Here is a 13,125-nt window from a genome sequence, read left to right on the forward strand (position 1 = left end):
ATATCTGTGATGTTCACACTGGGACTGAAGGTAAAGTTTGGGAAGCACTCCTTTAATCCATATATCTGTGATGTTCACACGGGGCCTGAAGGTAAAGTTTGGGAAGCCCCCCTTTAATCCATATATCTGTGATGTTCACACGGGGCCTGAAGGTAAAGTTTGGGAAGCATCCCTTTAATCCATATATCTGTGATGTTCACACGGGGCCTGAAGGTAAAGTTTGGGAAGCATCCCTTTAACCCATATGTCTGTGATGTTCACACTGGGACTGAAGGTAAAGTTTGGGAAGCGTCCCTTTAATCCATATATCTGTGATGTGAGGCAGCAGAGGACACCACACAGGAATACCACCATGTTGTTTATTACAGATAAACTTCAGGTCAGCATACAGGCTTCTCCTCTCGATAGCTCTAGCTCCTGCCTCTGCACCCAGAGGCCCACACCTAGTACTCTCTCTATACAACTGGGATTGTCTGGGATCTCAGTGTGCTAAACACTACAAAGTACTCCCCCTGTTCAAAATAAAAGGTATAAAAAAATGTACAAAGTTGGGATCTTTTTCTTCTTCTTCTCCAAGGCCAATGACAAAGGACATGGGTGTTGCTTGACATTGATATTGACATTGTCCTACTCATTTACGAAACCATCTGTTGGATAATAAAATTGGATGAGTGTGTGTGTGTGTGTGTGTGTGTGTGTGTGTGTGTAGGGGCTTGAATCTCATTAAAGCGTTGATTGTTTTTACAAGGTATGGCCCAGTAATTTCCTTTTAAAAATGCTTATCTTTATTCATGGTTATGTCCATAGCAACCACATGCTATCATGAATCAAAGTACTGACTTTGGGCAATGATAGAAAAGAAGTCTAAGACTTACAGGATAATAGGGCTTAATATTATTGGTAAATATATACAGCATACGTTTTAACTGCATGTCATTTTGTTTTTTTACTTTCAGACATGGCTACTAAATACCTTTAATAAAACTCAATGGTATTCAGAAGCTCAATTGCTTAACTGGATCCCCACTCGAATCAAGGACTGCTGAACACGACGGCACACGTCAGAAAAGAGACAGTAATTTAGTGCAAATCTACAATCTGAAACAAAAGCTCTACCAGCTTCTCCACAAACCCCCTTTGCAAAGAGTCCTTCCTTGTGTCTGTTCCTCACCTTCTCTTCTCCAGCTAATGAACGTTCCCATCCCATCTCTCAGCTCCTTCTCACAGCATGGAGCGCTCCACTCCCGACACCTGAGTTCAACTCGTTAGAACACGATCGGTGTGACATTTGGATCACTGCGAAGAATGCCACCACCACCACCCCGCTAACTTTTAGTTAGCCAAGAGCTAACTCCAGCCAAACTCTATATGCATACAGTATAATAATGTATCCCTGCTACAACATTCCAATCCAAACCACTCAACTCCCTCATTCCCCGTTCTCACTCATATTACCTCTTCAAAAGTCCAACTCATCACAGCCAACAGGAAGCCTAAAAAGTACCCAAACACCCTAACCTGCAAAACAAGCATAAACGTAAGAGACGTGACACATGGAAAAAGGGCCGACAGTGTTAATGTCACAGGGGGGGAAACGGTGCTAGCTTCCGTGCTAACTTCCGGTGAGGTGAGGCCGTTATCGCAGAGGAAAATGGAGGGACAAGGAAAAGCAGCTGAACCAATAGGGATGACCGTTAAGAGTTGGCGTGAGTGTGTTCAATGGTGGGCTAGCACGAGCCATTTCTCAAAAGGAACAAAAACAAAAAGTCAGAAATGAGGTGATTTTAGAGGTCCAGAGTGAAATTGTGGTTAAATCCTAAAGAGTCTTTAAAAGCGCCCTTGCGGCAGGCGCAGTGCAGTCCGGGGGGGGGAGGGAGGATGGGGGGGTCACTCCGGCCCTAAGCGCTGCCCCCCTTGCAGAGTGTGGGCCCGGGGCTCAGGGCCAGGCTGAAGGGGCTGCGGTGCTGCCCCATTGTCCTGGCGCTGGGCTCCCATTGGTCCTCGTAGCCGTCACTCATCTCGGCCAGCTCTCCCTCGCGCTCGCAGATGGCCGTCATGGGGCTGCTGGGGATGCGGCCGCGCGCGTTGTACCGGCTGCTGGCGGCAGACGGGGGCGTGCGCGAGCGAGCGGACTTGCCCGGGGGCATGAAGACGGCGCCGGGGGAGGTGGGGGAGGTGGGGGAGAAGGAGAAAGAGGAGGCGCAGTGGCCGGGGGAGGAGGAGGAGGAGGAGGAGGAGGAGGAGGCGAGGTGATGGGTCAGGCCCTCGGTTCTCCACCACTCCTCCACCACGGAGCGGCGACTGCGTCCAGGGGACAGGCGGGACGAGTCTCCGCTCACGCCGTTCTCCACCGGACCGGGCGTCGCCGCGTGGGAGGGCGAGGAGGAGGAGGACGAGGGCGGCTGAGCGGACAGCGACGAGGACGCGGAGGAAGAGGAGGAGGAGGAGGAGGAGGAGGAAGAGGCGTCGGTCCTGGGCGGCCGCTGCTTGCGCGGGTCGGTGCACTTGAGCATCTCTGCGGCGGACATGCGGAAGCTTCCCTCTGCGCGGCTGCCCTTCTTCAGCAGCAGGGCCTTGAAGCTGTCGCTGCTGGTGCTCGAGCGCCGCAGGCTGCGCTGGATGGACCCCGCCGGACGCCCCAGCCACAGGGAGGAGGGGTGGGGGGGCGCCATCGCCGCCGCCGTCGCCCCGGGAGACGACCCCGTCGGGGTCACCGGGGGAGACGGCGAGGACAGCAGCAGCTCCTCACAGTCGCCACGGCCCAGAACTTTCCTCTTTGACCTGCGGAGTGGACAAGAACAGAACAGAGGGGTGACGGTCAGACACTGCAGCTACCGCACTGCCATCCTCACTGTTTTACCGCCACACTAAACGCCTCTATGTGCTGAACTCTCTACCCAAACACACACACATCTAAGTGGCTATAAAGGGCTCTCCACACTTAAAGCTGACACACACACACACACACACAAACACACACAGTTCTACTCAAGAGGCCAGTAGGCACTTGTAATTAAGCGAGAAGTGAAATGAACAGTAATGAGGTCAATGCCATGACACTGCTGTCCTTGGGCGTGAAAAACAACACCTTTGGACACCACAAGGCAAACAACACTGATCTCAACTAAGAGAGGAGAAACAACACACCACAGGCCCACAATACTGATCTCAACTAAGAGAGGAGAAACAACACACCACAGGCCCACAATACTGATCTCAACTAAAAGAGCTTCTTTGATTCTCCATACAGGAGATGGGTTGGTTACTTCTTTCAATGAAAAGGAATTAATTTATGGCTTTAAATAAACATGTATGCTTTAAATATATATCCATCTACACTCTTAGGAACACTTCAAAGTTCCTTGGACTACTTCCCTGAGCACAGAGGTTATGCCGTAGCCTACTGTAAATCGTCTAGGAAGAACACACAACTCATGTTTATCTCCTACAGTAAGTGAAGTAGCTCCAGCTGGCTGGAGTTCATCAGACAGGCCAAGAGTTCAGCGCTAACCCAAAACAGAGCCTCCTAGGTGAGACCGCCATGCGGGTATTAACTTGCATGCTGACGCTTTGATTCAAATATTTATGCTGCTCCTACAGTGCGTCGGAGAGAGAGCGACTAAAAGCTGCGGTCCAGGTACACCACTTATTCCATTTCAGTCACGATAGAAATAGCAAGCGCTAGCCGGCAGGCACCAAAGCATGTAAATTTCTATGCGGGATATTAAACTTTGATTAATGCATATTGACTGTGTCAAAAAGTGCTAAGAATAAAAGTGCGCAGTGTACGGCCTCCAGGGCACAGAGCTGTGTATCTTACAGTATCTCTGTGCCACTACAGAGCTGTGTCTCTTACAGTATCTCTGTGCCACTACAGAGCTGTGTCTCTTCTCTCTGTGCCACTACAGAGCTGTGTCTCTTATCTCTGTGCCACTACACGAGCCTAGGAAGCACAACTCCTCACGTTTCATACTGTACACACCATCAGTCTGAAACACATCTACCATCTATGAAGTACAACTCCACATCTCACGTTTCATACTGTACACACCATCAGTCTGGTGCACATCTACGATCTACACGTCACACCCACAGCACAAGCACAGCTATCCAGTACTACAGTACTCTCTACAGGGGAGTTGAGGGGGGAGTTTGGTGCTCTGGGGGGGCTAATAGCCGCTAGTCTCTGCGGTCTCCTTTAGTCTAGTTAAAGGGACACAATCACCAGCCAATTACCCGGTTATTAGCCAGCTCATTCCACGCCTGTATGCGGGCGTTCACAGTCTGACGCCGGCCACTGCTCCAGCGGAACAAGAACGTTTCAGAGAGTGGACAGAAGAGGACATACATGTAAGCAGACGTGGACAGGACATATCAAAGTAGAAATACAGGAAGTAAAAATACAGGACATAGTAGAAATACAGGACATATCAAAGTCAACACCTCCAATGATGAAGCCATGTCACAGGAAATGAAACTCACTCCAGGGATGGGGAGATTTAAATGTATGGTAATGCAACAGTAACAGATACAAACATGCTGTATAAATACTGTGCCTGCTGTTATAACTCAGTGGGAACATGTGTTTCTCTAAGGTGGGAGACTTTGAAGTGAAATGTGCGTATCGACCTCAGAATTGATTTTTACTCAACACCTCTCACCCAGCCAAGTATCTCTCCAGATTAATTTCCATAAAGCAATTAACTTAGCTAAGCCATCTAGAGGTCACGGGACTGCACCAGGGCACCCACAGCAAGCTGATAAATTGTTCATTATCTAATTAATAAACACTCATAAGTCAATTAGTTTTCTCCATAGTAATTAAATAACCTCTGAGGTATCAGGCATCTTGACATGAGCAAGACAACTTCAAAACAGTTAGAAACTGAACTACTCAAATTAAAAGTAATACAAAAATTAACCCTATCAATTTAAATCAATAATAAAAAACCCCAACAACAAATCTGATCTTGGAGGTGATAACATTGAACACCATAAGAGAGAGCAGAAGAAAGATCCAACATGAGTGTGTAAAGAGATGATAACATTGAACACCATAAGAGACTGCAGAAGAAAGATGCAACATGAGTGTGTAAAGAGATGATAACATTGAACACCATAAGAGAGAGCAGAAGAAAGATCCAACATGAGTGTGTAAAGAGATGATAACATTGAACACCATAAGAGAGAGCAGAAGAAAGATCCAACATGAGTGTGTAAAGAGATGATAACATTGAACACCATAAGAGACTGCAGAAGAAAGATGCAACATGAGTGTGTAAAGAGATGATAACATTGAACACCATAAGAGAGAGCAGAAGAAAGATCCAACATGAGTGTGTAAAGAGATGATAACATTGAACACCATAAGAGAGAGCAGAAGAAAGATCCAACATGAGTGTGTAAAGAGATGATAACATTGAACACCATAAGAGAGAGCAGAAGAAAGATCCAACATGAGTGTGTAAAGAGATGATAACATTGAACACCATAAGAGACAGCAGAAGAAAGATCCAACATGAGTGTGTAAAGAGATGATAACATTGAACACCATAAGAGACTGCAGAAGAAAGATCCAACATGAGTGTGTAAGGAGATGATAACATTGAACACCATAAGAGACAGCAGAAGAAAGATCCAACATGAGTGTGTAAAGAGATGATAACATTGAACACCATAAGAGAGAGCAGAAGAAAGATCCAACATGAGTGTGTAAGGAGATGATAACATTGAACACCATAAGAGACAGCAGAAGAAAGATCCAACATGAGTGTGTAAGGAGATGATAACATTGAACAACAAGAGACACCATAAGCGACAGCAGAAGACGTGTGTAAGAGCGTTGGGAGCTGTACTGTACCTGTGTATGACGGCGAAGAGGTCCTCGGTGGTGCGGGGGCGAGTGGGGGTGCCCATGTCTCCGTGCGCCCCACTGCTGGAGCTGCTGCTGATGGTGCTGATGGTGCTGCTGGTGTCCAGTGTGGCGCTGCTGTGGGGAGAGTCCGCCACCACGCCTACCACAGCCGGGGGACAGAGAGACGCATGTCAGCTGCAGTTCCCCCACCAGAGCACACACACACACACACACACACACTCTCACACTCTCACACTCACTCAGAGAGAAGCCTGCAGAAGGCTCCCCAACTCTTCCATGCTTTAAATTATTTATTCACTCTGCTTTTGCGATTACGCATGTCTCTTGCTCAGCCCCCCCCCCCCCCCCGCTCTCTCTTTCACTCCCTCCCTATATTTCTCACTCCCTCTCTCTTTTTTCCTCTCTGGATTCCTCCTTCTCTTTCTCTCTCCTTCTCTCTCCACTCCATCTGTGCGTAGGGAACCCCAGAGGCTACTGGAGCATATTCCATCTCTCGTCTCCTCGTCTCCTGCTCTCGCTACGCTCCTCTCGCGCTCCTTAAATTCATACAGTCAAGTGAACACTCAAGCCTGACCAATCAGCACGCAAGCCAACAACAGCTAGCATAAGAGAACGAGAGATCCAACTACTGTATATGAGGAGGAGGATGGAGGAAGATATGAAGAGAGAGAAAGAGAGAGAAAGATGAAGAGAGAGACCCTCATTTAGTTATGCTGGAGGAAGATATGAAGAGAGAGAAAGAGAGAGAGCGAGAGAGAGAGAGAGAGAGAGAGAGAGAGAGAGAGAGAGAGATGAAGAGAGAGACCCTCATTTACAGTAGTTATGCTGGAGGAAGATGGCTTGCTTGGCTGTACTTATCTGTGGGGGAGGATGCTGCTGTGTGTTAGAGGCTACAGTAAAGCTCAATAAGCTGTGTGTCATCACTGACCATAAGGAGGTCGGGGGGAGGGATGGGGGGGATCACAGCAGCCCACAGAGAGACAGCTTCAGCTTGCTTTAGAGGGGGGGGGGGGGGGGGGGGCGCCCTCTATTCATGACTCTCCATCTGACCACCCACCTACTGTGGCAGCGAGAGCCACAGCTGCAGTGGACACAGCGACCAGGGACTTCTAGAGCCGTTTACATTCTAACGAGGACGCATCGGATAGAAGTCCACATTGTGCTGTATCGTGTGGTGTTGTTATCTAACGTGATCTCCTAGTTGGTCAGCGTGCAATAGTTCTATACTTCAGTGGGGAAATGATCAAATACAGACTTGATGGCAAATGAAATATTTATATTCATAACTCTAAAATAAATGTATATTGCATCTAAACATCCTTCCCAAATATGAAAGTTCAATATGTTCGTTCTTAATCACTTGTTGTGTATTTTCATATTCAGGGATTTATTCCATTTGATAGACTAGCTTTCCATAGAAACAACACATGAGAGGAGCCTGCCCACCTTGATGGAGTGTATTGCAGGAACAGCTATTTCACTAAAACAACTCAGAAGACGACGGGAAGAAAAGCACAACACTTCCTCCTCCACAGGGCAGTCCATTTACTGACCTGACATTTCAGAGGGATTCTAGAGGTCTGACCTGACGTTTCAGAGGGATTCTAGAGGTCTGACCTGACGTTTCAGAGGGATTCTAGAGGTCTGACCTGACATTTCAGAGGGATTCTAGAGGTCTGACCTGACATTTCAGAGTGATGGTAAAGTATACTACTGTCTACACTGCACTATATTTCTTGTCCTGTAAATGAACCACCTGTCTATACTTGTATATCACATTGTTTTTTTCACTTCTGGTTAGACGCAAACTGCATTTTGTTGTCTTTGTACTTGTACTCTGCACAATGACAATAAAGTTGAATCTAATCCCATCTGATCTCATCTAAGTGATCAAAATGTCAGTTCAATAAATGTGATGCACCATGAAGGAAGCAGGATTGGGCTTTTCTTTGCCTTTCTCCTAAAAACAAAAGGCCCAGTAGTTTAACTCTGTTCCTCCTGCCTTCTCCTAAAAGCAAAAGGCCCAGTAGTTTAACTCCCTCTGTTCCTCCTAGAACCAAAAGGCCCAGTAGTTTAACTCACCCTGTTCCTCCTAGAACCAAAAGGCCCAGTAGTTTAACTCCCTCTGTTCCTCCTAGAACCAAAAGGCCCAGTAGTTTAACTCACCCTGTTCCTCCTAGAACCAAAAGGCCCAGTAGTTTAACTCCCTCTGTTCCTCCTAGAACCAAAAGGCCCAGTAGTTTAACTCCCTCTGTTCCTCCTAGAACCAAAAGGCCCAGTAGTTTAACTCACCCTGTTCCTCCTCCCTGGAGCCAGAGGACCCTGAGCTGGCGGCCTGGTCATCCTCGTCCGACGTGCTCCTCTCGTCGCTCAGGCCGAGGTCCTGCTCCTGGATCAGCAGGTCCTGGATGTGCATCCCCGGGGGCATCCCCTCGGACGACAGCTCGCTGCTCAGCGAGTCCCTCCTCTGCGTCAGCAGCATGGGCGTGGAGCTGCCCGAGTCGCTGTCCTCCCCGTCCTCCTGGTGCAGGGTGAAGCACTGGCCGCCGCTGACCTCGAACAGAGGGGGGCCGTCTGGGCTGGAGGCGACCGGGCTGGAGGAAACGGGGCTCTCGGCGGTCAGCACCTGGACACACTCCAAGGATGTCGTCGTGGGGAGCAGAGGGACGAACAATGAGAGCTTGGGCTTGTTGGGGGAGACGGGGGGCTTCTCCTTTCGAGGGGTGACAGGGGAGGCTGTGGGGGGAGTCTGACTCTCCTTTAGAGGGGTGACAGGGGAGGCTGTGGGGGGACTCTGACTCTCCTTTTGAGGGGTGACAGGGGAGGCCATGGGGGGACTCTGACTCTCCTTTAGAGGGGTGACAGGAGAGGCCATGGGGGGACTCTGACTCTCCTTTCGAGGGGTGACAGGGGAGGCCGTGGGGGGACTCTGACTCTCCAGTGACATGGCTTTGTCATCTGGCTGCACTGATGGCTCTCCAGTAGACTCATCATGAGCTTCTGAGACGTGATCGTCGGATTGTCCGTTGCACATTGGGCCCTTTTCCACAGCCTCAGCGACACTGGCAATCTCTGGAACCACCAGAGGGTTCTCTCTGTCTAGAGTAATCACTGGGTTCTCTGTGTCTGGAACCACCAGAGGGGTCTCTCTGTCTAGAGTAATCACTGGGTTCTCTGTGTCTGGAACAACCAGAGGGTTCTCTCTGCCTAGAGTAATCACTGGGTTCTCTGTGTCTGGAATCACCAGAGGGTTCTCTCTGTCTAGAATCACCAGAGGGTTCTCCCTGTCTAGTATCACCAGAGGGGTCTCATTGTCTGGAATCACCAGAGGGTTCTCTGTGTCAGGAATCATCTGAAGGTTCTCTGTGTCTTGAATCATCTGAAGGTTCTCCCTGTCTGGAATCACCAGGCGTTCCCTCAGTGGAGAAGGAGGAAATTCCATTCCATTCTCAATTGGACTGGAGCATGTGGTCAGTGACAGGTGAACAGGGAAGACTGACTTCTTCAGTTCCTCCAGCTCCAGAACCTTTTCCTCATGAACCAGTTCCTGCACGTGTTCCCCTGCGCTGGGCAAAGCTGTCGGTTCCTCGTCTTGGTCCTCCAGCACCTTGAGGTTCTTGACGGACCGCAGCTGGACCATCTGCAGAGCCTCCGCCGTGATCAGCGGCCTCGGCCACATGGCGGTGTTGTCATGGTGACCGGGGCTGGCCGGCGGCGTGGTCATCTTCTCCATGCCCACTGCCTGCTGCACAGGTCTGGAGGGCAGCCTGAAGAGGGGGGCAGATGGAGGTCCCATGCCCAGCAACGGTGGCAGAGGAGGGGGCGTGGGCAGGCCAGATGGCGAGGTGGGGCTGGAAGGGAGAGGAGGAGGTGGAGGGGGAGGTGGGAGCGGGGAGGTGCTGCCACACTGCAACAGGGACTCCAGAGTGACCTCTAGTGGCGGCGGGGGGGAAGGAAAGCCGGGCGATGAGTACAAGGTCTCCATACTCATCTCTGCTGCAGCTGGAGTCGTGGGGGGAGACGACGTCCGGTCACTGCTGACGACCGATGCCTGAGGGGTGAGCGGAGGTGACAGAGTAGCGTCACATGTCGGGCTGTCCGCGGTTGGAGGCGGAGAGTCGAAGGTGGCGGAGGGCGAGGCGGGTGGAGTGGGGCCAGGGAGAGGTGGAGGAGGGGGGGGCGAGGGGAGCTTGCCCGTGTCAGAGGTGGTGGAGGACAGAGAAGTGGACGAAGACGACACGGAGAGAGAGGACAGCAGCGAGGATGACCTCTCCGGCACCTTGGGCTTGGGCTTGGGCTTGGGCTTCCCGGCGCCGGGGGACTTGGCCCTCAGGCCTGACGTGGTGGGGGTCCCTGTGGTGGGGGTGTTGGACTGGCTGGAGTAGCCACTAGAGGGCGACGTCAGGCGGTGCATCTTCTCGGGCGAGGAGGTCTTCGATCTCGGCCCGTTGACCGTGTTGACGTGCGCCAGCGGCAGGCACATCTTGTGACCGTTCCGAGAGGAGCCGTCGGTCATGAGATCAGCGGGCATGCCGCCATTGGTCACGCCGTCGCCGCCCATCACGCCATTGGTCACGCCGTCGCCGCCCATCACGCCATTGGTCACGGCAGCGTGACTCACAGCGCCGTTGGTCAAGCTGTCGTCGGTCACGCCGTTGCTGGGCGACTGCGCGGGCCCTTTGTCCGAGCGGAAGTCCCACGACTCGGTGTAGTCCGAGCGCTGGCTGCTGGTGTCGCTGAGCGCGACCGGACCGTGACACATAGCGGCCGGCGCGGACATTCCGCTGCTCGCCGCGCTCACGTTGCTGTGGCTCCTCGGCCGCAGCACCCAGGGGTCCTCGAAATCACCGCCGCCCGAGGGGCCGCGCCCGGTCAGCGAGGTGCTGTGGCTGCGCGCCTGGAGCGAGTGCTGCAGGCTGGAGATGAGCTTCTCGTTGAGCAGCGACTCGCTGAGGTGCTGAACACGCGCTTTGCGGCGGAGGGAGTCGGTGCGGGCAGGCGGGCGCGGAGGCTTCTTGGCCTTGCGCAGCGAGATGCTCCGGCTCAGAGACTTGCTGCTGCCCAGGCTGATGCGGTCATCCTGGCTGTGGTGCTTGCGGCACTCGTAGATGTCGCGCCCGGCCTGCTCGGCGCGGTCCGCGCGGTCGATGCAGCTGTGGCTGTGCGACTTGAGGCCGGAGTCCAGCCGCATGGACGTGTAGTAGCCCTCATTGTCCACGGAGTACAGCGAGCTGGAGTCCGTCTTGTTGGGCGAGTGCTCGGAGCTGGCGTACAGGTGGTGGACGGGGGACGAGCAGCCGGACGCGAGGTCGGGCTTGAGGGGCGGCGGCGTGACGTTGTCGTAGCCCCAGGGGTCGGAGGTCAGCGTGCCGCAGCTCTGCGTGCTGCTGCTGGACTCGCGGCGCGTGTAGCTCGGGCTGCTGCTGCCGCCGTGGCGACCGTCCAGCGTGCTGCACTGCGACTCCGTCTCCGTGGCGACGCCCGTGGTGGACACGGAGGCGGTGGACTGGCAGCGGGACGAGCCGGGCGTGCTCGGCGGGCCGTCCACGGGGAAGGGCTCCGTGGACGGCATGTAGATGCCGGCGTTCTCGTACGCCGAGCCCTCGAAGTCCGCCGGGTTTAGCAGCGTCCCGTTGGCGCTGAGAGGGGCGGAGCCGTTGAAAAGACCCGTGTAGTCGCCGGGGGAGGAGCCCTGGAACTTGGGGCTGGCCAACCCGTTGGTCCGCAGAGAGGCGGCCGGATGCAGGGAGTGGTCGCTGGCCTGTCCGACGGCCACCTGGTGGGGCAGGGTGTGTGACGAGCCGTTGGTCATGCGGTAATGGCCGACGGCGTAGTTGCCAGAGTCGCACTGTCCGGCGGGTCTGGCCCCGGGCCGGGGCAGGCTGTGGAAGCCCTGGTCACTGCTGTTGCTGTTGGCCTGCTGTGCCTGCGGGGGGGGGAAGACGAGGAGGCCGGTGCAGTCGCTGGCGGCCGACAGGCTCCCGGAGGAGGACGTGGAGACGTTGGCCATCTGGGCGGCGATGCCCTGGCCGCGCTGGGCACGGATGCGGCGCATGGACGGCGGCACCGTCTTCACCTCCTCCGTCTGGCAGCTGGAGTCGCGCGTCAGAGAGTGCCGCAGGGTGGAGTTGGTGCTGCTGGTCCGGGTCCGGCCCAGAGACGAGTACTGACCCGGCAGATACATGGAGTGGGCTCGGGCATCGTCCTGACCGTGCGGCGCTGAGGAGTTCACAGGGATGAGAGCAGACGGATGAAACTCAGGCAATAATACAGCATGTTAGAGAAAATATACAGCACTAATACCAGCACGACACTGTTATCTCAATAATTAGGTTAGCCAAGTTTTCAAATGAAAATCACATCTCCACATAGGGAGTACAGAAACGTCTATTCAGAAAATGGCTACAGAAATATAAATGGCAAAAACCTGCCAAACAGTAGATTACATAAACCCAGTAGCAGATCCTTAATATACTGTAAATCACGTCACAGAAATCCTGCTCAATCCCTCAACTCTCACACAAACCTTCGGCTAACCCAAATCCACCAAAATTCGGCAGATTTGGGAAACGGAAACAAGCTTTACCCAATTACTCATTCAGCATGTAGCTGGATCTCAAGAGGGAGTTAAAGGATTACCCTGATGGGGGGTATAACAAACGGGGCGCCCATGCTACAGCACTAGTGAGGAGATTAGCACATGAAACACGCTAAACGCTAAGGCTAACACGCTAAACGCTAAGGCTAAAGGGACAACTAGTGGGAGGGGAGGCGGGTGGGGTGAAGGCCAAGTCAAATCGGATCTGCTTGTGTGTACAATGTTTAATTCCATCAGATTTAGGTGGGAATCCCGCCCTGTAGGTCAGTGTGTTATCATAAATCCATCCATCCATCCAATGTTTACTTTGCTCTTTTTTTAGATTTAGATTTGAACTGTGGACGAAATGGCCAGTGATGAAAGGGAGCTCTGTTCTCTTCCGAATGACGCCTCTGTGTCACAATACATGATTTTACCCAATGGCTTTCAAATGAATTCTAATATTAGCCTAGAATTCTAGACGCCCCTAGCGGCAGCAAATCTAATTTGCTGCCCGGGTCAGTCTAGAAACTCTCTGTAGAGCTTGGGAGCTGGGCTTTGGCAGAATCACTGGACCAATCACATTGTGTATAGAGCCGGTAGGCGGGCTTAAAATAATGGTGACTGACATGCAACTAGAAGTTGCGACGGTTACACTGTGTCCTAATTGTAA

At 52.5% G+C, this 13,125-nt stretch overlaps 1 protein-coding gene across 1 annotated transcript in view; it reads right to left on the minus strand.

Annotated features, from left to right (window-relative positions):
• Window positions 1-353: 353 nt before the first annotated feature.
• The window catches only part of nhsl1a (NHS-like 1a), a 30,418-nt gene continuing 17,646 nt past the window's right edge, over window positions 354-13,125 (minus strand). Inside the window, exons 7-9 of the mRNA XM_062522201.1 lie at window positions 8,168-12,094; window positions 5,861-6,014; window positions 354-2,781 (exon numbers count right to left, since the gene is read on the minus strand). Coding sequence (XP_062378185.1) covers window positions 1,899-2,781; window positions 5,861-6,014; window positions 8,168-12,094 — 4,964 coding nt within the window. The 3' untranslated portion in view covers window positions 354-1,898. The remainder of the gene's footprint in view (window positions 2,782-5,860; window positions 6,015-8,167; window positions 12,095-13,125) is intronic.

This window comes from Sardina pilchardus, chromosome 20, assembly GCF_963854185.1.
Source record: "Sardina pilchardus chromosome 20, fSarPil1.1, whole genome shotgun sequence".
Classification (NCBI taxonomy): Eukaryota; Metazoa; Chordata; class Actinopteri; order Clupeiformes; family Clupeidae; genus Sardina; species Sardina pilchardus.